General features: G+C 51.4%; 1 protein-coding gene and 1 long non-coding RNA gene across 5 annotated transcripts; one reads left to right on the top strand and one right to left on the bottom strand.

Annotated features, from left to right (window-relative positions):
• Positions 1 to 65: 65 nt before the first annotated feature.
• Positions 66 to 26,237, bottom strand: CA5A (carbonic anhydrase 5A). Of its 4 annotated transcripts, none has more exons than XM_043435781.1 (8): positions 24,915 to 26,234; positions 22,450 to 22,647; positions 11,554 to 11,672; positions 8,903 to 8,998; positions 8,712 to 8,774; positions 4,947 to 5,102; positions 2,208 to 2,374; positions 66 to 180 (listed from the first exon to the last, which is right to left on the bottom strand). In XM_043435781.1, exons 1-7 carry the CDS (start codon positions 25,069 to 25,071, stop codon positions 2,231 to 2,233), a joined length of 933 nt encoding a protein of 310 aa, XP_043291716.1. In that variant the 5' UTR covers positions 25,072 to 26,234; the 3' UTR covers positions 66 to 180; positions 2,208 to 2,230. The 4 variants fall into 4 exon arrangements, with proteins under 4 accessions (XP_043291716.1, XP_043291719.1, XP_043291718.1 ...); XM_043435783.1 differs by lacking the exon at positions 66 to 180 and adding an exon at positions 5,187 to 5,244 and having other exon boundaries at positions 2,240 to 2,374; positions 24,915 to 26,237; XM_043435784.1 differs by lacking the exon at positions 8,712 to 8,774 and having other exon boundaries at positions 24,915 to 26,232.
• Positions 518 to 2,473, top strand: LOC122420562. Its single transcript, XR_006263320.1, has 3 exons — positions 518 to 1,056; positions 1,667 to 1,758; positions 2,341 to 2,473. It is a non-coding gene; the product is annotated as an uncharacterized LOC122420562 (long non-coding RNA).
• Positions 26,238 to 27,479: the final 1,242 nt, after the last annotated feature.

The raw sequence follows: 27,479 nt of genomic DNA, 5'->3' as shown, positions 1-27,479 counted from the left end.
ATTTATTCTTTATCTGCCCAGATGAAATGGAGGGTATCACTGCACCTTGCTAGGTGGATGAATGTTTGCCTTCTGGACTGGGCTGTTTTTCAGTGTTTACCTGAGAGTCAGGTAAAGCTGGAAGATGACACGAAGTTTTTTGTGGAGCTTCATCTCTACCAGAGGGGAATGTGTGTGATGCTACAAAAAATAAAAATACCATTATCAGCTAGGATATTCAGTTCAGTTCAGTCACTCAGTCATGCTAGCGAATTTTAAGTCATTCAGCCTTAAAAAGGGAGGAAATTCCCACACCTGCCACCATATGATGAATCTTGAGGACATGATGCTCAGTGAAATAAGCCAGACACAAAAAGACAAATATTGCGTGATTCCATTTATGTTTGGTTCATATAGCGATCAAAATCTTACCAGCGGGGACTTCCCTGATGCTCCAGTGGCTCTGCTCCCAATGCAGAGGGCCTGGGTTCGAACCCTGGGCAGGGAACTAGACCCCATGTGCCACAGCTAAGAGTTCACAGGCTGCAACTAAAGACCCCGTGTGCCACAACTAGGACCTGGCACAGGCAGATAAATTAGTATTTTTTAAAAACCTTAGAGACAGAAAGTAGGACGATAGGTACCAGGGATTAGGGTGGGGGGGGGTGCAATGGGGAGTTACTGTTTAGTGGGGACAGAATTTCAGTTGAAGAAGGTAAGAAAGTTCTGGAGGCCGACGGTGGTGATGGCTGCACCATACTGCGAACGCACCTCAGACTGTGCACTCAAGGGTGGTTGGGATGGTAACGTTATGCTATGTGCGTTTTATCACAGTTAAGAAAAAACCCACAGTGAAAAGTCATGACACATCCCGCAGCACGACCACAATTAAATGGCGACATGTCCCAGGCAAACACTTTGTAAAACTCCTTTTGGCTTTGAAGACGGGGGAGGGGCCGCCAGCCGAGGAAGCAGAGGCCCCTGGAAGCTGGAAAAGGTCAGGAGGCACACTAGAGCCTCTGAAGACAGCCCTGCTGTCTCCTTCAACTGGGCTCCTGGCCTCCAGGCTCTGACTCAGTAAGTTTCTGTCGTTTTATGTTTTAAGGCCACCCCCCTGTCCGCCGGCCCAGTGTGTGACTGTCATGGGCTGAATTGTGTCCCCTGCATTCACATGTTGAGGCCCTAAGTCCTCACCCCTCCAGACCCCCAGCCCTTGGCAACACAGAGCCCGGGACCAAAATCCCTCCTTCCCAATTCCAAGTTGCTGGTGTGTCAGTATCCTGGGGCTGCTGTGACCGATGATGTGGCTGGGGACAAACACGCTGTGGGTGCAGGGTACTTAAGGGGTTTCTAGGAGGTATGTAAGCTTAAGTGAGGTCCTACAAGTGGGGTCCTAACCCAGTAGGGTTGGTGGCCTTATTTGAAGGGGAAGAGGGATTCCAGCGGTTAAGACTCCACACTCCCAATTCAGGGGGCCCAGGTTCGATCCCCGGTCAGGGAACTGGATCCCACGTGCCATAACTAAGGGTTCACATGCCCCAACCAAAGATCCTGAGTGCCGCAACTAAGACCCAGCATAGCCAAATAAACAAACAAAGAAAATAAATATTTTTTAAAAAAATAAAGGGAAGAGAGAGAATTCTCTCTTGTGTGCATACACCAAAAAAAAAAAAACCACCCCACACAGGACACAACAAGAAGCCAAGAGAGACCCTTTGAGAATCCAGCCAAGCTGGCACCTGATCTTGGACTTCCAGTCTCAGTGCTGTGGAAAGAAAGGTAGGCCCTGCTGTGTACCCTGCACCCACAGCATGTTGATCACCAGTCGCATCATCGGTCAGCAGCCCCAGGACACTGACACACCAGGAACTTGGAATTGGGAAGGAGGGACGCTGGTCCCGGGCTGTGTGTTGCCAAGCGCTGGGGGTCTGGAGAGAGGACACTGTGAGCCGGAGAGAGGGCAGGGTGGATGACCTCGGTCAGCGGGGCTGGCGCGCCCCTGAGGCCGGGGCACTGCTGAGAGCCCTCTGAGAGATCCCACGTCCTAGACTTCCGTTCCCTGGGATGCTCAAGCTTCTTTGAAGCAATTCTTTTCCTTGCAACTGCAAAGTACATTGACGGAAATCATGACCTTTTCCTGTCTTTTTAATTTCAGAGGTTACACATGATCAGACCGTGAAGCCCAGGAAACAAGAGAAAACACTTTCTCTTGTTAAAGTCAGTTCTACCTGTTAGTGTGGACAGAGTGAATTTAGAGTCTTGCTCCCTTGTGAGTGGCCTGGAAGGATGAACGGACCTTCCGGTTCATCAGGGGTTGGAGTGGGCGGTAGTTGTTCACCATCGTCTTCTCTTCTTCACCAGGTACAGAAAACAGGAGCGAGCGAAAGGCGGCCAGCTGGAAGGGAGGGTGTCGATGTAAGCTGGGTGCAGGCACGGAGTGAACCAGCCCCTGCGCCTGTCCTGTCTGTGCGGGGCCCTCCCAGCCTGAGTTGGGGCCCTGTATGACCAAACCAATGAGGCGGAACAGCAATGTCTTTTCAGGCTCTTCTCTGCCCTCCAACGGGTGCTCATATTGCCTCTCCAGCCGCCTGACCCCACCGTGCATTTTTGTGTGATACTTGCCACTCTGCCTTAAAACTATTGACTATTTCTATTTCTATTGACTATTTCTATTTCTTAAAACTATTGACTATTTCTATTTTCCTGCCAGGCAGCGGCATACAGAGACTGTGGGACTATGGTCACTGCGCTGTTGCCTCCCCGCCTCCCTGCCACTTGCCCACCCTCTCCTGCTGTAACATCTGACTCCTAACTAGTGTTTACTACACATCTGCTGAGTAATAGAGGGGTGTTGGTGAGGATGGCCAGTTTCAACCATGTCTGGAACAGTTCTATTCTGTGGGAAGGTTGGAGATCTCACCTTTAGCCTTTCAAAGCAAATAGCGTCACCTCAGGGAAGACTGGTGTGTTGCAGTCCATGGGGTCACAAAGAGTTGGACACGACTAAGTCACTGAACACACACACAACAGCATCCTTTCAAGGGTTGTTTTTTTTTTTCTTTTAATTTGGCTTCACTGGGTCTTAGTTTCGGCATGCTGCATCTTTGATATTTGTTGTGGCATGCAGGATCTTTAGTTGTGGCGTGTGGGATCTAGTTCCCTGAACAGGGATTGAACCCTGGCGCCCTGCATTGGGAGTGTGGAGTCTTGGTCACTGGACTACCAGGGAAGGCCCATCTCATGACTTTTAAATAAGAGGATGTTTTACAGAAGCGAAAGGCTGGAAGGACATCCAAGTGCTCATCGAGAGCCCTCAGGAAGTGCATAACTGAAACTGAGGTGGTGAATGCTGCTGTGTTCGATTAGAAATGTCTGTCCTGGGTAGGGGCAGGGCGAGAGGAGCATGCCTGCTGCACAGTTGTCATCTCAGAACTCTGCCCTAGACAGACATTCTCCAGATTCTGGAAATTCCCGGAGAAAAAGATACTTCAACTTGAAAAAAGTATATAAGTAATATCTACTGCTTCAGACTGTAAAGAACTCGCCTGCCAGTGCAGGAGACCAGAGTTTGATCCCAGGGTCGGGAAGATCCCCTGGAGGAGGGAATGGCTACCCACTCCAGTATTTTTCCCTGGAAAATTCTACGGAGAGAGGAGCCTGGTGGGCTACAGTCCACGGGGTCACAAAGAGTCAGACATGACTGAGCAACTAACACACACACACATATACACAGACACACAATATTTAATAAAGGAAGAGAAAGAAAATAAGAACCACTGCAGACCTGTGACCCTGGGACAACCAGGGTTAACTTTTTGGTGCACCTCTGAATGACAGCTTAGGGCATCGCTCAGCAAATAGACATTCGCCTCCTCCCTGCCCCTCTGGCCTTAGCCTGGCCATCATAACTTGCTTTAGTCAACAGGATGTGAGCAGTTGTGATGCAAGCAGAGGCCATAAATATGCCTGTGTGAGTTGGCCTTTCTTTTGCATTGCTATCTTGTGCCATGAGAAGCAGCCCTGGGTGGCCACTGGTCCAAGAACTACGAGAGACATGGCCTGACCCAACACCCAACTTTGGCCAAAACAGTGTCCTAGCTCCCAGATATCTATGAGTAGGGAAAAATAAATGCTTGTTTAAGCTGTTGAGTTTGGGGGTGATTTGTTAGGTGGCATTTTGCAGCAGTAGCTGACTGATACAACCCCTCTGGAATTTTCTCTGGGCATTTATATTCTATAACTTCTTATCACAGTGTGATTTCTTACTGTTCTGTCGGCCAAAGAAGTGGGACAGACCCTAATCCTCCTTTTCTCCTACAGCGACCCTACTTCTTTCACAGCTCTCCAGCACTCATCTATGACATCCCTTATTGCCTAATTTACTCATCTGCAAATACCCACAGAGGTCCCTGAATGAGCAAGGATCCATGTCCCAATGATAATATCACTTCTGTCCTGTAAAGCTGCTTTACCCCAATGGAGACCAAAGAGCAGGTGCTGGCCTTGCCCCAGAGACTATCATCTGGGAAACTCGCCACTCCTGAGGCTGACCACTAAGATTAGAAGGTGCTGAACACAACTGTCTGTCCCCACCTCTGTTCCCCTTCATCCACGCCTTCTGCCCCTTTCTCTATCTCTGTCTATTTGTCTTTGTCTCTGTCTCTTTGCCTCTGTTTCTGTCTCTGTCTGTCTCTCTTTCTCTCGCCTCTGTCTGTCTCTTGCCCCTCTCTGTCTCTGTCTCCCTCTCACACACCAATATTTCTAGGTCAGGAGAAGAGCTGCAATACTGGGAACTTCGTTCAACCCCCACGAGCTCCTATTTCAACTGGAAATTGTTCTTGTGAAGGGACATCAAAAATTCACCAAAGCATGAAACCGCACAATGCTCGCTCACACTGTCTCAGTGAAACTGCCAAACCAGAGGGATCCCCGTGAAGTCCCGTGCGCCGGATACAGGTGCCCCTGACCTGGTCTTGAGCCACCTCGATGGGCTTCTTGTGGATGATCCAGGTGACCGACTCGGACAGTGGCGGCGTGGTCAGGGAGCCTGGGTACGTCCAATAGTCCCGGCAGGCGGGCAGCAGGCAGGAGGGCTGGAAGGGGCCCAGGGCTGCTCGCGCGTCCTGGGGGAGGAGACCGTGGGCTGTCAAGCAGGTGGAGGAGGCCAGAAAGAGGGCACCGCGCTTGGCTTCATCTCAGTGACTGGCCTGGAGTGGAGCACATTCCTGGGATAAAGGCCATGGCCGCGGCTGCCACATTTGGAAACTGTAACAAGAGAACGTGGCCTTTTGCATTGAGCAGGGGTATCCACCGCAGGTTTGCATATTTTCTTTTAAAGCTACTCATGTAAAAAAAAAAAAATAATAAAGCTACTCATGTTTCTACACCTTGGCTGTGAAAATATCACACTCTTCAAGGTTGATGTCAAATAACATGCACAACACAAAATGTGCCATTTTAACCATTTAAAACACACAGTTCAGTGGGGTTGAATACCTTCACCTCATTGTGCAACCATCCCACCATCACCTGTGGAAGGTTTTCAACATTTCAGACTGAAACTGTTCCCATCACATAGTAGCTCTCCTCCCCTCTCCAGTTCTCCTCCCCGCCCGCCAGCACTCCTCCCCTCCCCCAGCCCCTTGCATTCATCATCTACTTTCTGTCTCTATGAATGTGACTCCTCTAGGGATCTTGTATAGATGGAATAATATGGGGTTTGTCCTTTTGTGACTGGCTTATCTCACTCAGCACAATGTCCTCTAGGTCCATCTGTGTTGGGGCCTGTGTCAGAATCCCCCCCTTTAAAAATATTTGTTTATTTTTTTAATTTAGCTGCACCAGATGCTGGATCTTTAGTTGTGGCATGCAAATTCTTTGTTGTGGCATGTGGGATCTAGTTCCCTGATCAGGGATCAAACTTGGGCCCCCTGCATTGGGAGCTTGAAGTCTTAACTACCGGACCACCAGGGAAGTTCCAGAATTTCCCACTTTTTACTGCCGAGTAATATTCCACTGTGCCAATGGACCATGTTCTGTGTATCCATCATCACGAACTGACACTCTGGTTGCTTCCACATCTGTGCTGTTAATAAAGCTGCTATAAACACGAGTGTACAAACATCTCTTCAAGTCCCTGCTTTTAGTGATTTGAGGATATACCAGAAGCAGAAACGTAGGACCCCATGGTAACTCCATGTTTAGATTTTTCAGGGACCACTAGACTGTTTTCCATAGTGGCTGCATCAGAAAATATTACACTTTTGAGACAGCTGATCCTCTCTTTAAAGCAGCCCTCCCTGACATGAGAGCCATGCAATTACACATGTGCAGGAGGACACGCTGCTCTGGCCAGATTCCCTGACTCATATGAGAATTTTCCTTCTCATCATGGTTGGGGGGGGAGGCGTTGATGGACCAGGACAGCCTAATGCTCCAGGCTGCTCTGTCAGCTCATGCCATGCTTGGGAGCCCGGTGTTCAGAATTCACATTGGCTTGCTTACCACTCTCTAGAATGGACAGAAACTTGTCTCCAGGTTCCTAGTGACAGGTGGAATCCCACATCACTTGCGCACTCAGCTATTCGATGAACACCACGGTAAACCTGACACCGTCTTAGGTGCTGGGGCTACAGGATCACACAAGGTGGACCCACTACTTGCCGTCGTGGAGCTCACTTCTAACGGAGGAAAGCCACAGCAGATGGCTTGTAACCAGTGTCTAGTCACGACTTTTTTAAAGGGCGTCATGGAAATGCAATTCCCGTAGTGTGGCGCCTACCCACCTAAAGTGCACAGTCCTATGGCTGTGTGTTCACAGACGTGTGAACCCTCAGCGCAGTCAATTCTAGAACATGTTCGTCAAAACAGAACTCCAGAGAAAAAGAGCCCCAGTAAAGACTCTTAAGCTGTCACTTTCACTAACCCTGACCCCACCAGAGGCTCCCTGATCTGCCCATCCTGGACATTTCCTAGAAGTGGCATCACATAACCTGGGGAGTTCTGCATCTGGCTTCTTTCACTCAGAATGATGTGTTCAAAGTCCATCCCTGTTGGGGGTGTCAGTGCTTCATTCCTTTACCTGGCTGAGTGATATTCTCCCACATTGTCTACTCCGTTCTTAAAGGGCACAGACCACATATGCACACAGGACAAAATGCAGAAAGTCCTACCAGCAGGTGTGGGGGGACAGACAAACCCCCTCAGACCTCCTCCCCCAAGACCCTGGTCCCAAGGTGCTGACCTGCCAGATGCCCTCTGAGGCTCTCATCTTGGATTTCCAGAACCAGCCTTTATGTTTGTTTCACTGATTAAGACAGAGAGATAAGACCTTCCAAAGCCACGTGACCAGACAGCAGTGGGACTCAGGTGCTACAGGAGGCCTGCCCCATCCCTCAGAGCTGGACCTCACGGAGGTGACCCCTACTGCTGCCGATGTTCAAAGTCCACCCAGACGCCGGGGAACCCAGGAGGGAGTGCAGACTGACAGATGACTTAAGCTGTCACTCTCCTGACCCACGAGGCACAGGCCCCTGCCCTCCAATGCGTGGCCTTTCTCTCCTAAGCTTCTAAATCTTATTTTTCAGCTGAGGAAGCTGAGGCTCTGGGACAAGCATCGGGACCAGAACTGGACTGGCGGTTTCCTCCCTCCCCTCTCTGGCACCGTTTCGCCTGTGTGTTTGCCCAGAGCCTTCGGAGAAGCACGGCCCCCTTAGTATACAGCCCTCACAGCAGCTCTTTCTTTCACCTGGGGGGTGGATGCTGCAGGGAACAGTCCAGGTTTACTCTGGCTGCGGACCAGCGAGGAGGAGGGTCCTTCCAGCACCTCGACCTTGCCGAGTTCCTGAGCTGGCACATGGGCAGCAGGGGGGCGAGCTGGTCTGGTCCCAGGAGGCCAACATCAAGGGGAGTGTGCCGCACAGATCAAACGGCCCCCGAGAAGCGGCCGAGGAAGGGCCGGTCCCCAGCTCCCCTCTGGAGTCTCTCTGGCCATTGTCAAGACACGTCAGAGCCCCATCTGTCCCCACGGCCAAGGACCACGCGGTGACTCCTTCCCTCTCGGAATTCTTTTGTTCGGCACTGAACAAATAAACTGCAGGTTGTATAGGAATTTCCATTTCTCCATCAAAGCCCTCTCTCAGCTCGTAACTTGCAGGCCGTGCGGTTGGGCTGTGCTGGGTGCAGCCAGGTGCGTGGGGGGCTGGGCCGGATGGGATCCTCTCACCCCACCTCCCTCTTCTCCCAGGATGAGGCTGACCCTAAGGAGGCCAGGTGGCTTGCTGGTGGATATTCTTAAATGGCCATAGTTGGGAATTCATTTCAATTGGTTTTAAAACTAACATTATCACTAATGGAGGTTGTTGCCTGGGACAAAGCTAAAAATTTCGAAGTGGATTAATCTCATGAAAAATACTACATAACTAACAGTACTACTGGCAGGCAGACAAGGCAAAAATCTTCAAGATGCTGCCTGAGTGGCTGAGTATTGGGATACCCCGTTACACCGAGCGGGGAGGACCTGGGAATAGCAGGAACATGTTCAAGTGGGTGAGCCAGCTGGAGATGGCTGGCATCAGCCCCGGGGAGCCCCAGGCCCAGGACCGGACTCAGACCCCCTCAGCACTGCTCCTCCCTCCCAGCTGGTTTGTTTGCTTGTTTTTCTTTGCAGAGGAGCCATCACTCTAAGCAGTCTTGCTTTTTCAGTTATGCTGATTTCAAAGTACACAGCTTACCTTGTGCTTTATGTCCGGCAAGACTGCCACCAGCTCCTGCAGCGCCTCGTGGCGGGCCCCCAGCTGCACAGCGTGGCACAGGGAGTGGTCACATGACAGGGCCGGGGACAGGGTGACAAGCACATGTCATCCTAAGGAGACCACGCCTAGAAAGCAGGTCTCACTAGGATAGCTGCACCCGGCCCACTTACCTTTAAAAATACGCCCACCACCGCCAAGCCGTCCACTCCCATCACGGCGTCCGTGTAGTTCTGGTATTTCACAGCGTTCCAGTGAACCAAGTGCAGCTGGAACCCAGGAGGAGAGAGTCCCCCATCACCAGGCAGCAGAGGCCAGAGGCGAACCCTCGCTGTCCTCTGTGTGGTTGTCAGGAGTTCATGGCTGCAGGCCGGGTCGCCCAGCCTGTGCGTGTGTGTGCATGCGTGCTAAGCCGCTTCAGTCGTGTCTGACTCTTTACAACTCTGTGGACTGTAGCCTGCCAGGCTCCTCTGTCCATGGGGTTCTCCAGGCAAGAATACTGGAGTGGGTTGCCGTGCCCTCCACCAGCAGATCTTCCCCACCCAGGGATCAAACCCGTGTCTCTTACGTCTCCTGTAAGAGGGTTCTTAACCACTAGTGCCACCTCGCCCAGACCAAGCTCACTCAAACCCCAGAAAGCAGAGCCTTCGTTCTCAGGGGGAGAGAAAGGAGGCTTGCTTTAACTCTGTCAAACACACAGGTGGTTGGATTATTTGCTACTGCTCAGACAGCTCAGGCTTCCCTGGTGGCTCAGATGGTAAAGAATCCGCCTACAACACAGGAGACCTGGGTTCGATCCCTGGGTTGGGGAGACCACCTGGAGGAAGGCATGGCAACCCACTCCAGTATTTTTGCCTGGAGAATTCCATGGACAGAGGAGCCTGCTGGGCTACAGTCCATGGGGTGGCAAAGAGTCCGACATGACTGAGCGACTAAGTATACACACACACACACGCACACACACACGGACAGCCTTGAACCAGCGTTGCCAGATCACACATAGGACTCTCAGTTGAATCTGAGTTTCAGATAAACAGTGGATAATTTTTAATGCTAGTACACCACCCAAATGGCACTTTTTCTGTCACCCTCTCCTGAATTTCTTATTCTTCAAACCTTCCTCTGGCTTTCCTAAGTCTGAACTCGGCATGACAGCTGACCAGATGATTTAAATCAGATTTAAATCAGCAGGGAATGGCTGGGGGAATGGGCATTCCTGGGGCACTGGTGAGCAGGAGGCAGAGCCAGGACCCCTGGGTTCTGCGTGATGAGAACCGGGCTGGGGCCTGGGTGTTGGCATCTCCTGCTGCAGCATATGTGGTGGTGGAGGCCTTTCTGAACCCTGACCCAGGTCTTGAGTCCATGAGGACTCGGCCCAGAGAAGCCTCCAGCCTCTCCTGGTCAGAAAGACCCTCCCCCAGTCAGCTGATAGACTTGAGGGCATGGGGAGCCTTGCCGGGGTGCTGGGATCCGGTGGCACCTCACTGCCAACAAGTCCCACTGTTCCTGACCACACAAACTGGGGACTGTTAGGGTGGCGTGGGTTCCCTCTGTCCTCCCGTGCCTCACCTGGAACTCCCTACCCGCTGTCCTGTGGGGTCTTCCAGAAATAGAAGAAATCTCAGGGCCCCGCCCACAGCCTACCTCCTTCTCAGACCCTGCCATAGGGGGCTGGCCTTGCCTTCCAAACCCAACAGGAAACAGCCTGCTCCAACAGGGGCCAGTGGCATGGCCAGCACAGCCTCGCAGCCCCCCCACCTGACTCAGGGACAGTCAGGCTCTGGTGAGTCCCAAGCTCTGATCCGGCTCCTAGATAAGCACATTGCAGGGAATTCCTCTGTTGAAATAGCTGCTCATTAAAGACCAAGGGGGCAGGAACACAGTTATTAAGAGGAATGTGGCTTGCTGAAAGCAGGTGTGTTACAAGCTGCTATTCCTTCATTTTTGTTATATTTGTAAAAATGTGTGCAGTTATAACAATCACTAATTGTTTGAGTGATAATGTCACTCCCTAATTATCAACTGTCCCCAGAGGCCACCTCTGGCTGTGTGATCACAGCAATGTTCAGGTTTTGGTCTGACTGGACTCTGGTTCTGTAGTATTACTTCCATAATGATGGCGACAGAAACAGTCCAGAACTTGAAATGCATCAGAAAGCCAGGTGGTTGGTGGGTGGGGTTGGTGGGTGGATGGGGGTGCATATGTGAATCTGGCAAATATCAACACAGGATCTGTATGGCCAGCGACTTTACGGTTTCTCACTACGCAGTTCTTTCATTTTTTTTTTTGGAGGGGGTAAGTTGGAAAAATTTCATAATAAAATATTGGGGGACATCTATAAGGCCCCACTTACCACCTCAAACTCAATTCCTGACCTTTGTCTCTGCTCCTTTTCTTTACTGACTCCCATTTTGGAGTGTCCCAAATATCACTTTGTTTTAAGGAGGTAGTTTCTATCGTAAAGATTTTCTATTCTCAGTAAAAGGCCTCGTATGCCTCTAAGGACAGGAAGCTTGTTCCCAGTGGACCAGCCTCAAGTGAGGCTGAGCTAAGGGCACAGACTCTCTCCTGAAACCCAGCTGTCTGACTCTGGCAAGTTACAGCGCCACTCAGAACCTCAGTCTCTTCTTCTAGTCAGTGAAAGCGCTAATGTTACTCTCCCCCTTAAGGATAGTCCTGAGAGTGAATGGATGGGGTGGCCAATGGCTTGAGCATCGAGTCCCATGTCCCAGGAAATCCTTTCTGTGCAACCAGGATGCTTGGTCACCTGACCTCAGGTGACCAAGTCACTCAGGAAGCCCCCACGTGTTAGCTGCTACGAACCTCTGCCGGGTATACGCGGTCATCCACCGTGTGCTCTGAGCCCCACTCGTTCACTGCTCCCCAGTGGAAGTGGAACTGCCTTAGTCTGTAGTGGTTTTCCAAGGGGCCACCGCTGATTCCTGGAAAGTGAAGCCGTGGACATGGTGTTAGTCTGCCTGTCACACTGGGGAGCTGCTGTGACCCTGACGACTCTGAGCTCACACGCTGTCACTCTTGAGAGATCCGTGCTGCTGAAAGGTGGCCCTTGTCTATCACATGTCACCTGGCCCCGGCGGGTCCCCAGTGACTCACGGGGAACCCGGGAGAGATGCAGAGTCCAGTGCTGCCACCAGGTGGCGGTCGGGTAGGCAGCAGGAAGGCAAGAAAAACCGTCTCTGAGATGCATGCCAGTCCTGCAAGACTTTTCAACTTTCCTTTAGTTAAAAAAGAGAGAGAGAGAGATGTCTTTTGAATGAAATAATAGCAGACAGAATTCTGTCACCAAATAATTTCATAAGCTAATATGCAATGAGCAAGATGTTTAAATACACAAATTCTGAGCTACAAGGTGCTACTTTCCCACCAGGGCTGATCTCCAGGCAGCCCCTGCTCTGTCCAGTCTCACCAGATGACCACTGTCTAAGTCACTCCAGATCCCCAGAGAGCCTCCCCAAGAGCTGTGACCTTAATGCATGCGGGCTCATCCCTGAGCATCCGCACGGAGGCAACTTCCCTGAAATGTGGGCCCCAGAGGTCCAGGGTGGGGGCTGGGAGCCTGCATTTGAATGAGCTCATGGGGGTGGGGCAGGGCTTGGATGCAAAGGGTTTAGCCGTCTCCAGCTGCACTTTGCTAACGGAGCTCCACCACCAAGTGCAAGAAAGTAATGGTAACTGCTGGATATCCCACCTGTGTTTGAGGTGAGCGTCCTGGGACACTGGGATCCTGGGATGAGTCTGGAAAAGACACTGGCAGAGCGTGGGGTGGGGTTGGGGGAGGTTGCTTGTATCAGCTCCTCCATGCAGCAAAAGCAGGGGAAACATTTAGTGACGCAACAGATGCTCTTGCAAGCATCAGATGCTACTGGGCTCAGGGTGTTTTCTGAATGCTTTTGCCTCTGAAGTTGTTGGTAGCAGAAGGCACTGAACTGTGAACCAGAAAACGGACTCAGCCCACGATTCTGCGCTTGATCTGTCCTCACTCGAAAGTGAGCATGCAGCTCCAGGACGTCGTTCTGGGCACCTCGTCATGAGAGTCTATGACTTAATTCTCCTGAACACACACATTCTATCTCACTTGAAATGTACACAGGACCTCTTTGCCCCACAAGCTAGTAAGTAAAAACACAGTAAATCATGAAGCCGGAGTCCACGGGTCAGGAGAAGCCTTTCTGTACGGAGGGAACCTATTTGTTGGGTTCAGATTACAAGATTTTGCTGGGTTTTCTGTGGCTGGAAATACAAAGGGGTGGTGTTTTCTTTCAGGGACTGAGGACACCTGAGCTGACTGGCTTCCGTAGTTTTGTACAGTTTTTGTTTTTTTGGCTGCACCTCTCAGCTTGCAGGATCCTAGTTCCCTGACCAGGGATCGAACCCATGCCCCCTGCAGTGGAAGCTCGGAGTCTTAACCACTGGACCACCAGGAAAGTTTCTTGTGTAGTTTTTCAATTTATTAGGAGAGGTCAAAGAGGTTTCTGGTTATCCTGGCCACAGGAGGTAGGATTCAACCTCAGGTCTGACACCCAAACCCAGGCCTTGGGTACAAAATATCACCTAAGGAAATTACACCAGTACCGGTGGTGGGATCTTTGTGCCATTTCTGATGGCAGGGGAGGTGGCAGCCCTGGCCAGCTGACACGTGGGCTCACCAATATGCACTAATGCGTGCAGATGCTGTGTTACCTCGAGCAAGTTGCTCAGCTTCTCGGAGCCTCGGCGGTCCCACCTGTGAGAAGAGCCGTGTTGGCCGGATGGCCTCTTTACGCACAGTCACCAGATGGTGACAGTGATGCTGGCAACCACACACCACGCCACCTTTCAGGGACTTGGCCTCTTCACTGATTAAAGAAGGAAAGACTCCTAGCTAGGTGGTCCTAGTGGTCCCTTCCAGCTTGAACAACTGAGGACTCTGGAGACACCACACAAGGTGTCCAGAAAGAGCGACACCAACTGCACAAGGCACAAACGCCCCGTGAGCTGGCCTTGGCTAGACCGGCCAACACTCACCCTGTAGAAAACCCCCTGCCCGCTGTGGTCACCAGCAGAGAGTGGGGAGTGGGAAGGGGGCTGGGCAAGGGCATCGCCCCCTCCTTCGGCAGGTGAGGACTTGCCCAAGGTCGTCCTCCAGCCAGGCCTGGACCAGGGCCCCGGGCCCACGGTCGCTCCCCCGCCCCACCCCGCTTGCTCCCCCGCCCTCCACATCCAGCTGCCCCCAGAACCCTCCAAGGCTAGCCTCTCGCAAGGGGCCTCCCTCCTGCCTGCTTCCCAAAGAGGCAGCCGTCTAAAGAAGAGGATGTGGACGGAGGTCGGCTTTGGAATCCGGGCCACAGGGAAGATGAGCTCCTGTCAGCGGCGGGGCCTCTCCTCCCCGACACCTGGTCATCTGTCCGTGGGCGGCGGCCACCCCCCGCTAGGCCCAGGCACACCCCGCGGGCTGCTGCCCATCGCCTGCTCTGTGACCTGCAGGTGCGGATCGGGAGCGGAGCACCGTGTGAGGAGCGCTGGTGCTGGGCTGGGCTGCAGCGGCGCCCCGCGGCCGGCCGGAGGAGGTGCAGTGGGAGCCTGTAACTGCGATGCCTGCAGGCCTCCCTCCTTCACGCACATTTCAGCAGAGAAGCAGCACCGGCTGGTACAGGAGCCGCTCTGGTACAAGCTCGGGTGTTCCATTTCTATAGCTCGACCCTCTTCCCCCTCCTTCTCTGGAACCATGTCCGTAAAGGTAGATGGACGGGCACAGACAGCCGCGAGCTGGGCACTGGTGTCTTTACTTCAAAACCAGAGAACAGTGTCCTGTTGCTGCAGTGGTCGGGGGTTTGCTCTGGGTCAGTGTTGGCACCATCACCTCCAAACGCAGTGATCTCGGTCCGGTTGCCAAACTGCTCCTAGCCTGAGTCTCCACGCCTGTAAAATGGGGAGGATCCTAGCAACTACTCCTTAGGGATGCTGCAAGGATTAAATACAAACTTCTTAGCAGAACACCCAGTCTTCTGGAAGCACCAAAGGACACAATGCCGGCAGCCACAGCACTCATCTCTGCAATGGGATGACGCTGCTGACTGAGGATAGGGTCCCATCGGTTCTCAATGGTCAGCGTCTCCTGTGTCCTGGTGCTGTGCACCCCCACCTGTCAACGCCTGGTGGACAGCCAGCACGTGCTCCGAGTGCCATTCATGGGTGAGCCAGCCTTTGCAAGTGCCTGCTATACATTAAGCATCGTGCACAACTCCCACCTTCCCCAGTGACCGTTCCTCATAATGACCCTGCAAATAGCTACTACTGGCCCAGTTTTGAGATGAGAAAATTGAAACTCACAGGGGCCATGTCACCTTCTCTAGGTCCACCAGTGGCCCCAGCCCAGGCCTGCTTGAAGGTCCAGCCCTTGGCTTTCATGGCGGAGTTCAAGCTGAACACTTGTCCTTTCTTGTAGCAAAATTAGGAACCCAGTTTAAAACAACTGGGTTGTTTTAAAACAACTGGCGGCCGCCCTGGATAAAATAATCTTAGTGCCTTTTCATAATGACAGACAGTGTCAGAGTAACCCCCTTCCAGAAAACAGTTGAAAAGTCGAGCCCAATCTGTGACAAGGAAGCTTTTAGTTTGCCAGCCCCAGACTCCACTGGCAGCGCCTCTGTTCACAGACTGGAGGCCATGCATCCGCTGTCCTGCCTCACCTTCTCTCCCCTCCTTCCCTGCCCCTGCAGGCTCCAGGTGCAGGTGCTCAACACACAGTTGGGGAATTGCATCTCCAAGGACAGCAATGTTGGAGTCTGACTCCAAGCCCAGATCTACCGTCTCTGTTCTCATAACAGCCACTGATAATAGCCATCTATTAGTACTTTGGTGCTTTGACCAGGATAAACAGGCCGTTTGGCAGGCACAGTTGTTTTAAGGCTTAAAATAAGCCTGAGAGCAGTTTGAGATGTCCTATTTAATCAGAACAGCAAATAACTCAAAGGTATCAGTTTGAGATGTTCTACTTAGAGTGGCCAGGCTTCCCTAGGGCTCAGATGGTAAAGAATCTGCCTGTAATGTGGGAGACCCAGGTTCAATCCCTGGGTCAGGAAGATTGCCTGGAGAAGGGAATGGCTGCCCACTCCAGTATTCTTGCCCGGAAAAATCCCATGGACAGAGGAGCCTGGTGGGCTATAGTCTATGGGATTGCAAAGAGTTAGATGTGACTGAGCGACTAATACTTAGAACTGCAAATAAACTCAGTGGCACTGAGAATCAGCCTATTCTTGGTGACCCCCTGGGATTTAACATCTTAGCACATCTGATGATCTGATGCTCTAAGTGTTCTCTGGATCAGGGAGGTCTTTGTCATTCTTTCTAGGTAAGCAGGAGCCACAGCTTGGGGCCAGCACCGAGGGGCACAACCCCACCCCAGAATTTCAAAATCCAGAAGTATGGTGGATCAGGTTGCTCTCGGGGTCCTAACCTCTGGGATCACTGCACGTCGACTCTGGGTCTGAAGCCAGGCAAGCGTGAGCACAGCCCCTGCTTTCAAGCAGCGTGTCTCTGCATGGTGGTCTTATCTCTCTGCACCTCAGACCTGACATCTGTACAATGACGATGACGCCTTCCCCATCAGAACATGGCTGGTCCTTACAAAATGTTTCTTGGCCTGGCCCCTGGCCCGGGGAGGAGCTCCAGCAGTGGGAGCACCTTCTGCTATTGTTATTGCCTCATTGTTATTGCTAATATCATGGTCACCATCTTCATCATCAAGGTGGAGATTTGCTGTCATCGGAAACAGCCACTAATACCCCTAAGATAGAACCTGCATTTAAAGACTTTGAGGGATAAATGTATTTTAAGAAAGTGTCCTTTAGAGGGGGCTCGGCCAGCCACAAAGCATTAAAAGGGAAAATCATTCATTCATTCAACAAATATTCACTGAGTTCCTCCAATGTGCCACAGCCTCTGCTAAGTGCTGGGGATGGAGAGGATGAGGCAGGGCCGCCCTGGCCTCCTGGAATGTGGATGGCACAGGGGCAGGTGGAACTAAATGCCTTGAAAAGTGTACCCTGATTCACACACTCACGTAACAGGCATTCAAATGCACCTGGTGGTAGTAGAGAAGTCACCGCTGGTGGTAAGCTAGGACCTGGTTCAGAGAACACAGGCATCTCTGCCAGGAGCAGTGGGATCTACCTGTGGCCTTTGGCCGTTGACCTTCAACCCCATTTTCTGCACCTACGCTGCCCATTGGGTAGAAGTGGCGCTGTCACTCCTTAAGAAGAGGATCTCTCAGGAGCTGAGATGCGGGGGCCTGGCCTGTGAGGGGCTTGTGGGGTGTGACTCGAGTCTGTTTGGAGCCGGCGCTGTGTTCCTCCCTGCCGGCAGCCTTCCTTCCCTGGCCTTCAGTCGCACATTCCTTGGAAAGAACCACTGGCTCCAGATCTGCTGCTCATCGTTGCTGGCAGGCCTTGATCTCGAGCATGCCTGTCCCTCACCCCGTGGAAGCCCAGAGCCCTTGGCCTCGGCTCTGGGTCTCTGGGGCTCATACGTTGACCTGCTGGCGTGGCCTGACCAGTGTGAACATTTTGTGTATGGTCACTTCTGCACCATGTCCTTTTCCACTCACTTCCCTTCCTGCCCCGAGGCTTTCCCTTTCTGTCTATGCATTAAAAAAAAAAAAAATCATGGGAGTGTCTCACAATTTTCATTTTCTTACTGCAGAACTTTTTTGAGCTCTTCCTGTCTTTCAGCTGCATTTTCCATTTCCTCTGCTCCAAGCAGCTCCTAATTTCCATTCGAGGTGAACAAAGAAGACAGCAAGTCTGAACTGAGGGGGCTCAAGGCTGGAGGGCGGGGGCAGCATGTGAAATTGAGCAGGAGAGAAAGGCAGAGGAAACTGGGCTTTGGGGAAAATGACAAGTAAAGTGAAAGCAGATTGGCGGGTGTGGACACGGGCCACAGGGGGAATTATCCAACTAATTCATATGGCCGGGGAGAGACACCCAGATATTTCTTTCGGTCTGTGGCAGGACAGGGTGGGGCCCTTCAAGCCAGACTGAGAAGTAGTAGAGGAGCCAGAACTCGGGGGTCAGGACCCGGTCAAGGCAGAGGCCTGGCTGCAACAGGGCGCAAGAGCCTTCAATTTGAGAGCGATCAGAATCAGGGGGCCCAGGGTCAGCCCAGGTTCAACCTCAAGGTGGCGGCTCCCAGGACCCTTGGGGAGTGTGCCCCTCTCCTCCCCAGCACCTCTGGGGTCCTCCCCTCTCGGCTCTCTCCTGCATCAGGCAGGCTCACCCCACAAGAGTGACTGAAACTGGGTAATGACCACCAGCAGGGGGCCGACGCTGTGGTCATGGGGATCAAGATGCTGCCCCTTGTGCTGCTCTGCCAGGGGGCGGCCCGTCTTGTAGGCGCCATCATCCCTCATTTGGGAATCCCTCTCCTGGAACAAATTCGCCCAGAGGAAGGCAGAGTTGGGGGAGGCAAGGTTCTGACCAGCCGTGCCTGGACATGTCAGTACTCAGCTGACACAGTGATGCAATGCTGACTTTAGGATCAGGGGGAATTGGACTTGAACCAGACGCCTCCGGCCCTGCCCCCAGCCTCCTCCTTACATAGAATGAAGACACTCAGCCACGACGGCATGTCTGTGGTGTGCTGTCGTTCATCCAATGGGAGTGATTGTGAAAGGGAATGTTTTCATGTCTGTCTGTCCAGCATACCTTCCCGCCTTCGAGAAACAGTGCCAAGATTTCCTCTGGATTCACATGTCCCTGGCATGTGATCTTGGTGAGGATCTCAGTCATGGTGTTGGGTGCTCTTCGGACCAGGGGGTAGAGTGAGTGCCAAGCTCAGCCACCAGCCCCTTTCCCCCGGGGAATCACAATTATTTTGTCAAATGTATCTTAACAATACACACACAAAAGTCCAAAGTGACCTTTGGAGTTTTTCATATTTTATGCCTCTTGAGAAATCTGTGTGCAGGTCAGGAAGCAACAATTAGAACTGGACATGGAACAACAGACTGGTTCCAAATAGGGAAAGCAGTACATCAAGGCTGTGTATTGTCACCCTTCTTATTTAACCTATATGCAGAGTACATCATGCAAAATGCTGGGCTTGATGAACCACAAGCTGGAATCAAGATTGCTGGGAGAAATACTAATAACCTCAGATATGCAGATAACACCACCCTCATGGCAGAAAGTGAAGAAAAACTAAAGAGCCTCTTGATGAAAGTGAAAGAGGAGAGTGAAAAAGTTGGCTTAAAGCTCAACATTCAGAAAACTAAGATCATGGAATCCAGTCCCTTCACTTCATGGCAAATAGATGGGGGGAACAATGGAAACAGTGGCAGACTTTATTTTCTTGGGCTCCAAAATCACTGCAGATGGTGACTGCAGCCATGAAATTAAAAGACGCTTGCTCCTTAGAAGAAAAGTGATGACCAAGAAAAGCAATGGATCAATGACTAGACTGCATATTAAAAAGCAGAGACGTTACTTTGCCACCAAAAGTCCGTCTAGTTAAGGCTATGGTTTTTCCAGTAGTCATGTATGGATGTGAGAGCTATACCATAAAGAAGGCTGAGCGCCAAAGAATTGATGCTTTTGAACTGTGGTGTTGGAGAAGACTCTTGAGAGTCCCTTGGACTGCAAGGAGATCAAACCAGTCAGTCCTAAAGGAAATCAGTCCTGAATATTCATTGGAGGGACTGATGCTGAAGCTGAAGCTCCAATACTTTGGCCACCTGATGCAAAGAACTGACTCATTGGAAAAGACCCTGATGCTGGGAAAGACTGAAGGCAGGAGGAGAAGGGGATGATAGAGGGTAAGACGGTTGGATGGCATCACTGACTCAATGAACATGAGTTTGAGCAGGCTCTGGGAGTTGGTGATGGACAGGGAGGCCTGGCGTGCTCCAGTGCATGGGGTTGCAAAGAATCAGACATAATTGAGCAACTGAACTGACTGAACTGAATTGAACACACAGTTCCCAGACCTACTGGAGCCTAAGGGTTTATCATCATCAGCCGATCAGAGAATTGTGCACAAGCTGACCACAGACCCTGAGACACTTCTCCTTCACCTGACCTTTAAAAATGCTGCGCTGATGATGCATTAGGCTGGGCACCCAAAGCCAGTGCTCTGGGACAATCCAGAGGGATCGGGTGGGGAGGGAGGTGGGATGTCGTGTTCAGGATCGGGGGACACATGCATACCTGTGCCAATTCATGCTGATGTACTGCAAAAATCATCACAATATTGTACAGCAATTATCCTCCAGTTAAAATAAGTAAATGAATTTATAAAAAAATAAAATGGAAGGCACTAAGAAAAAAAAGCCACTCCAAAATATATTTCAAAAAAAAAATGCTGTGTTGAGCCACCTAAATGTCTATTGATCAATGAGTGGAAAAAGAAGATTTGGTACATGTATACAATGGGATACTACTCAGTCATAGAAAGTAATGAAGTAGTGCCATTTGTAGAGGTGGATGGACCCAGAAACTGTCATACGGAGTGAAGTAAGTCAGAAAGAGAAAAACAAATATCGTACACTCACGCATATATGTGGAATCTAGAAAAATGACATAGATGATCTTATCTGCAAAGCAGAAAAAGAGTCACAGACAGAGAGAACAAACATATGGACCCCAAAGTGGGGAAGGGGAGGTGGGATGAATTGGGAGGTGGGGATTGACATATATACACTATGGACACCACGTATAAAATCAATGACCGATGAGAACCTACTGTATAGGACAGGAAACTCTGCTCAGTGTCAAAAAGAGGGTGTATATATGTACATATGGCTGATTCACTTTGCTGTACAGTAGAAACTGACCTATAGTTGCGGTGTAAAGCAACTATACTCCAATAAGAATAAATAAAAATGCTGCACTGAAATCCTTCAGGGTGTTCAGGGTTTTGAGGGGCATAAGCCCCCTGTTCTCCTTGCTAGGCCCTGCAATAAACCTTTCTCTGCTGTTAACTCAGATCACTGAGCGGTCTGGTTTCTGTGTTTTTTAAGATCTGGCCAACATCCAACTTTCCCCTCTCTTCTGTGAGCTAGCCTTTCCTCCTAAGAAGATCCTTCAGTTTGCATTGGCTGGAGTTGGGTTCCTATCACTTGTTTTTGTGAGCCCTACATGAGAAGCCTCCCTGAGGGATCCTGTGAGAGCTTCCCCAGGCATGGACACTGTGCCCAGGACACACGGACTCCGTCTCACCTGCAAGATGAGGAAAGAGACCTTGGAAACTGAGTCATGATGTGTGAGAAGCACACAGGGCCCGGCACAGGGAAAAAGGGCTCCCGTCCCCTGTTGCAGCATCGGTCCATCAGAGTTGGGGAGGGTCAGGCTGGGCCTTTCTTCACCAACCAGTCCCTCCTCCTGGCTCATTCATACGTTTAACTTTTCATTCATGGTATACCCTCCAATTTATTGAGCACCTGCAGTGTCCAGTAGGAGTGATCCTGCCCTTGTGGAGTTCACATCCTCACCAGAGTGATGGGTTAGTGAACAAGACTACTGGCCGTATGGGAGGAGGCGGACTGAGGGCTGGCCTGGAGAGGGCTTGGGTCTCGGGGCTGTGTCAGGGGTCTACAGGTTTGATGGCTCCCTAGGACAACTCCTAGGACTCAGGTAGAGTCTGTTTTTTAAAGTTGCTGCGTAAAACTGAGAAAAAATTTAATAAAAAGCATATTAAACCTGAAAAGTCAACTTTAGTTGCTCCTTGGGAATCTAGACTTGGAACAGACCAACAAAGGCAGAGAAAAGTTGGCACACTAATCATAAGCATGGCTAAGACATATTACAGAGAAAGGATGCAAGCAAAATCAGCAGAGGGCGAGGCTGTGTCTGGAGGTCCTTTATGGAGTGACAAGGGATGCTCTGAATCCTAGCAACAAGCTATGACAACACATGTGGAGCACTGCCCACCAGGGACGCCCATGGGAGACTTGATGTCCGATGTTTTCACTGGGGGCTTGTCACATGGGCATCCTCTGCCTGTCATAAATTCTCCAGAGGGAGAACACATGTTTAGTGTAAACAAGGCTTATGATGATGTGTCTAGGTGCTGAAAAAATTCCAGCACAGACAATCTTGCCAAGTAAAACAGAAGTGGAAGGAAACTTCCCAAACCTACAGAGTCCCCACCCCACACTTGTAAGGAGTCCCGGTGAGGCTTCAGTGAGATGGTCACCAGATATCTTGGCAGGACGCTGAGCCCTGCCCCGAAGCCTCCATCACCAGCACTCCACACAGCCTCCTGCTCGACCCTGCTCCCCACCTCTTCCTGAAGCAGCTGGATGTCAGCCACATCACTGCCCCGTCTCACTCTGAACGAGGACCAATGAGGTTCCCAGACCCTGGACGCCTGGCCACAATTCTTCCTCCTCTCCTTCCAAGACTCCCCACCTCTGTGCCTCTCTCCTCCACCCCAGTGCCTCTCTCCTCCACCCCACTCTGCTTTTCTCCTCAGAGTGCAATGTATTTGTTTTATTAGCTCCCAGTTTCTTCCTTCCAGCCCCTGGAATGTAACCCCCAGGGGAGGACCTCATTGTTCCATTTCATCCCCCAGGGATGTGACACCAACATAGCTGGTCAGCATCACCAGCTTTAGAGTGACCATCGTTCTGTCCTTCCCCACCGCCAGCCTCAGCCTTCCCCCTCTGCTGTGACCCACTCTCAGGACTCACAGGAGCAAGGGGCCCAGACCCCCTCTCAGGCTCACCTGACCCCTCCGTGGAGTCGTCAAATTCCACTTGGAAGAGGTAGCCGGTGTTCCAGACATAGAGGCAGGCCTCCGCATTGTAAGAGACCCCCAGGGGCTTCAGTTGGGGGTCGTAGACGCTGTCCCTCCAGCGGATGTTGATGGGGGACTGCCGGGTGCCCCCTGGCACGGAGGCTGGACCCTTCCAGACGGGGTGCACTGGGGGCAGAGACAGGGAAGAGGAGACCCTCATGGTGCGTGGGCGCCGTTTCAGCCTCAGATCGAGGAGGCAGAAACTTGCAAACTTGGTCCCAGAGGAGCCAGCACTGGAGAACCTGGCCCCACGTGGAGCCTGGGACCGCCGGGCCTCGTAACCCCGCCCCTATAGGCGGGGCCTTCGCTCCATCTCCTCTCCCGGGCCACGCCCAGGATTGATTTCTTTTTGAAGGGAGTGCAGCTCACCGTGGCCTTGTGGCTGCTTGGAGTCGTTCTGACCTGTGGTCATTGTCACAGCGCGGTCACAGGGAGTTGTGCCGGGGAGGTGGGGGGCAGGGGTCCAGCCCAGCCTAGCCCAGGGAGGCAGGCAGTGGAGGACTGTGGACTCATGGGGGTTGCTACAAGTGTCAGAGAACAGGAAACCCAAGTGTCCTCCGGGAAACCAAAGCCCCAGGATCCACGGAAAACCCTGCTCAGAAGGGCCTGGAATAGAAGCCTTGGCACCCGCAACCCCCAGGCTTTCAGTTACGCAGCATGCAAGGCGGGGTTCCTGGCCTAGGTGGCCGCTAGTGGTGAAGAACCTGCCTGTCAATGTAGGAGATATAAGAGACATAAGGTCCAGTCCGGGGGCCGGGAAGATGCCCTGGAGGAGGGCATGACAGCCCACTCCAAGATTCTTGCCTGGAGAATCCCATGGACAGAGGAGCCTGATGGGCTGCAGTCCACAGGGTCGCAGAGTCTGACATGACTGAGCACGCACACAAGGTGGGTCCCTGCTCAGCTGCAGCTTGCTAGAGATGCAGAACGCCAGGCCCCACCCAGACACCCTGCAAGTTTCAAACCATACAGAAGGGTCTGCTCACAGAGGAAGACCCTCCCTCCTGGATTCCCACAGGCAGCTGCTCTGGCTGATGTAGAGCTCAGCCTCTGGCACTTTCCTCCAAGCTCAGAGAAACACACTAAAGGCTTCTCAAAAAAGCTAAAGCACTGCTCAGTACAAAGTCGACCTATGCCTTGGTTTTCTTCACTTAACTGTAGATGTCTTCATACCTGGCTCCTGTTTTGTACTTGTGATCATGAAGAGCGTCAGGGCACCTGAATCCAAGCCCTGGTCCCACCACTCTGTGGCTGTGTGTCCCTTGGCAAGTTTCCTAACCTCCCTGAGTCTCAGTTTCATCACCTGTAAAAGGTGGCTCTTGACGGTACTTATCACACAGCGCTGGTGGGAGTATGAAGCCAGGAGAGACTAAGGACAGCAGAGAAATGGGGATTTTGGTATCGTCCTCAGGTGTGGACCCACGGAAAAATTGGGAAAAGTGAGAATGTTTGAGCTTCCCTGATGGCTCAGTGGGTAAAGAATCCACATGCAATACAAGAGACATAGGATACATGAGTTTGATCCCTGGGTTGGGAAGATCCCCTGCAGAAGGAAATGGTAACCCACTCCAGTATTGCCTGAAAACTCCCATGGATAGAGGAGCCTGGTGGGCTAGAGTCCAGAGGGTCACAAAGAGTCAGACAGGACTGAGCAACTAATGTAGTATTTTTAAGGGTCCACTGTGTGCCAGGCTTTCTGCTCGAGTCATTTTATCTTCACGTGGCCCCCTGTGGGATTTCATCATCCTGTTTTACAGATGAGGAAACTGAGGCTTGGGGAGATGAAGCAATCGGCCAGCTCTCCCTGCTGACAAGCGTCACCAATGCCCAACACGGAGGCAAGCTCCAAAGTCCAAGCTCTTCCAACTGTCCTAGCCTGGAATGTGTGGAATACTGACGTCAGAGGTGAACTTGGGGGTACCTGCAGGCCTTGTATCTGACACAGTAAGAACCTGAGGTCGAGAGAGAGGGAGGGGCGAGTCCAAGGTCACAGGACAACCAAGGACACCACCGCCAGGATGAGGCTGACCTGGGCCAGTCTTTGGATGGAACTGGCTGGTGACCTATTTATCAAATTTACTGAGACATTCTCTGCTGGGGCTTGGAGCCCTAATGACTGGCTGGTATGGCTCGTTCTGGGAGGGCAGGATATTGAGTAATAGCAGCTTGTCTTGGGGGGGTCAGGGTGGTCACTTGCTCCCTCCTTGTTCCAAGCCTCTCACCCTCCTGATGGATCTGAGGTTAAGGAACAGCCCACGTCTCCCACAGAAAAGACAGAGTAGAAACCTGAACCCAAGCCATCTGGCTCCAACCATCTCCTATTTTGAAAGACGCCATGACATGAGACACACAGCGTGGGAATCTGTATCTGGGAGACCCGAGGCTCTACTTACAAGCGTCATTTCTCCTTCTCCATGCACAGGGAACCTGTGAGCACCATCGCGCCGGCCTTAGCAAGTGGCTACGGAGGGTGCCCCATACCTGCTTGGCCAGGAGAGACAGACCTGAGGACTTCAGATGACTCCAGCCCGGCACTGGGGGCCTGACCATCTTGCCTCTGTTCCCAGGGGACCCAAGAACCAGAGGGGGGTTTCCCCACTCTCTGCCCTCACTTTGGGCAGGACAGCCGAGCGGTGGGGTGGGGGCGGCCCACCTCTTTTGTAAAACCTCACCCAAAGCGCTGATGGTTAAATTTCAACCCATGCCCGCCCCAACTTATCAGATGACGTGGGGTTTGGCTGAGGGAAGGGTGCCCTGGGACTAGGGACGTTTGCTGTGGCCAGCCCCTTGGGTCACTGTGCTTTGACCGGATAAACAGCGGGGTGAGGGTGCCAGGGAGTGAGGGGAGCTTTTGGAGAGCCTGCTGCCAGACCAGGGAGCAGACCAGAGCAAACAGACCAGAGCAAAGTCCCTGTTTGAGTGTGACCCTGGCTGCAGGTCCCCCCAGCCTCGGGCCATTCAAGACCTGGCCCAGAGCCGCGCTGTGTGTCTCCAGGGAGCAGCAGGGTCAGAGGGGCAGGAGGGGAATCTGCCAAAGCTGCTGGTGGACAAGGCAGGGGAGCAGGTGGCCCCCCCGCCCAGGGCCCCTGGGAAGCAGCCCGTCCTGTGTCCATGAAACAGGTGCGATCTGGTAGGAATTCATTCTGCCCAAAGTACGACGTCCTGCTTGGCTTGGGACACTTCTAATTTTTGCCTCCTGTCTCAGCATAAACATTAACATGCCCATTTTCATGCTCAAAATGTCCACATTTGGATAATAAATCAGATGATTACCCTAACTACACAATCTATAATACCTGTAGATGCCAGACAACAAAAAACCTACTTTGGACTATACAGGAATTTATTCCCCCAGATACTTCCTACTGTGAAATGGAGATGGCAGGGTTCAGATGGAAAGGTATGTACAAATTTTGGGGCGGGGTTAGACATATAAGCTTCAAGAGAGTGGGTCTATCATAACTGATCCTAGAATCCTGGATTCTTCGATCTGGAAACCCCACAGGATGGGGGTCCTGAACTCTGAGTCCACTTGGGGCTCCCAAGGGCCCAAGAAACCTGCTGATTGGATCCATAGTTGGGTCTGCAGCTTCCGTGCAGTTCCCTGATGTGCCCATGAGTTGACTGTCTGGGTTGCAAGCAACAAAAACCAACTCTGGAACATAGATGCTTTTCTTCCTGTGGAGTCATTTTAGAAACGTACCCACCTTTGGGTGGCTTCGTTCATCCATTCATTCACCCATTCATTCATTCATTGACTTTTGCTTCAGTGGAGTGGGGAAATACTAGTAGGTACTCTGTTATGTTGCTGTGAGAGTTGAATAAATTGATGCAAGGAAAGTGCTTAGATGATACCACTTCCATGAGTTACTGTGTGCGGAGCACCGACTTGCAGGACCTGACTGTGCCCTGAAGGAGCAGGTCCTGGCATCACAAATCCATCAGCTGACACCCCGAGGGCTTCCTTGGCTCCTCGGGGTGTGTCCTCAGCACCTGCAGCTGCCCTGCCACCTTCAGCCTCCCTACGGTAGGTAGACCACCTCCCTGGCTGTCTCTGTGGGTCTGGGGTCTCCCTGCTCCCTGAAGCCATATGGGAGGGCCCTGCTTCACTTCGAAAGTACGTGTGGACATCCTCACTCCCAGCTTGGCCTGGACATCCTCATGGCTGGTTCAGACATCAGTTCAACTGCTGTTATAGTAGGAGCTAAATTCTGCCATTAGAAAAATACGTAAAAGTCATATACGTGCATGTTACAGAAAACATTTTAAGGGCTTCAAAAGTGAAAAGTCTGTCTTTCACAGAGTGAACTGCTGATAGCAGTTTCTTGTCCCTCTTTCTGGAAATTTCCATATATTTAAGCCTATATATGTGTATATTGCTTTTGTTTAAAATACGGGAGATGGGACTTCCCTGGCAGTAACCAGTGGTTAGGACTCTGAACTTCTACTGCAGGGGACACGGGTTCACTCCCTGGTCCAGGAACTAAGATCCCTCAAGCTGCACAGTTCGGCCAAGTAATAAATAAATAAAATACAGGAGATAACCGTATCCTATGTAGAAGGTATATATCTGGTCACTCAATAATTATCAAGAAATATCCCATGGAATCTGGTGGGCTACAGTTCATAGGGTCACAAAGAGTCAGACAAGACTGAGGCAACTTAGCATGCATGCACACATGCACAAATCATAATGGGAAAAATATATTAAAAAAGTGTGTATTTGTATTACTGAGTCACTTTGTTGTACAGGAGAACCTTGTACATGTACAACATTGTACTATACATTAACTATGCTTCAATAAAAAATTTTAAAAATAATTGTCATGAATAATTTTCTCCATCAGTGTATATAGCTTATTTCAACACAGCATTTCATTAAAACACTTACCATAATTTATCAAATCTCTCTCTCTCCAGATGCACTTTTTTTTTTTTGTCTTATATGTAACACTGCA

Source organism: Cervus canadensis, chromosome 18 (genome assembly GCF_019320065.1).
Source record: "Cervus canadensis isolate Bull #8, Minnesota chromosome 18, ASM1932006v1, whole genome shotgun sequence".
Classification (NCBI taxonomy): domain Eukaryota; kingdom Metazoa; phylum Chordata; class Mammalia; order Artiodactyla; family Cervidae; genus Cervus; species Cervus canadensis.
The sequence above is the reverse complement of the archived record's forward strand: the minus strand, read 5'-3'. Positions and strand labels throughout refer to the sequence as shown.

Coding starts and splice junctions, on each gene's coding strand:
- CA5A (XM_043435781.1), bottom strand. CDS start 25,071: ATGGTCAGGCCCCCAGTGCCGGGCTGGAGTCATCTGAAGTCCTCAGGT. Junction 8,999..11,553: donor ACCGCGTATACCCGGCAGAG/GTTCGTAGCAGC, acceptor CCTGGGTTCCAG/CTGCACTTGGTTCACTGGAA. Junction 8,775..8,902: donor TGGTGGGCGTATTTTTAAAG/GTAAGTGGGCCG, acceptor CACGCTGTGCAG/CTGGGGGCCCGCCACGAGGC.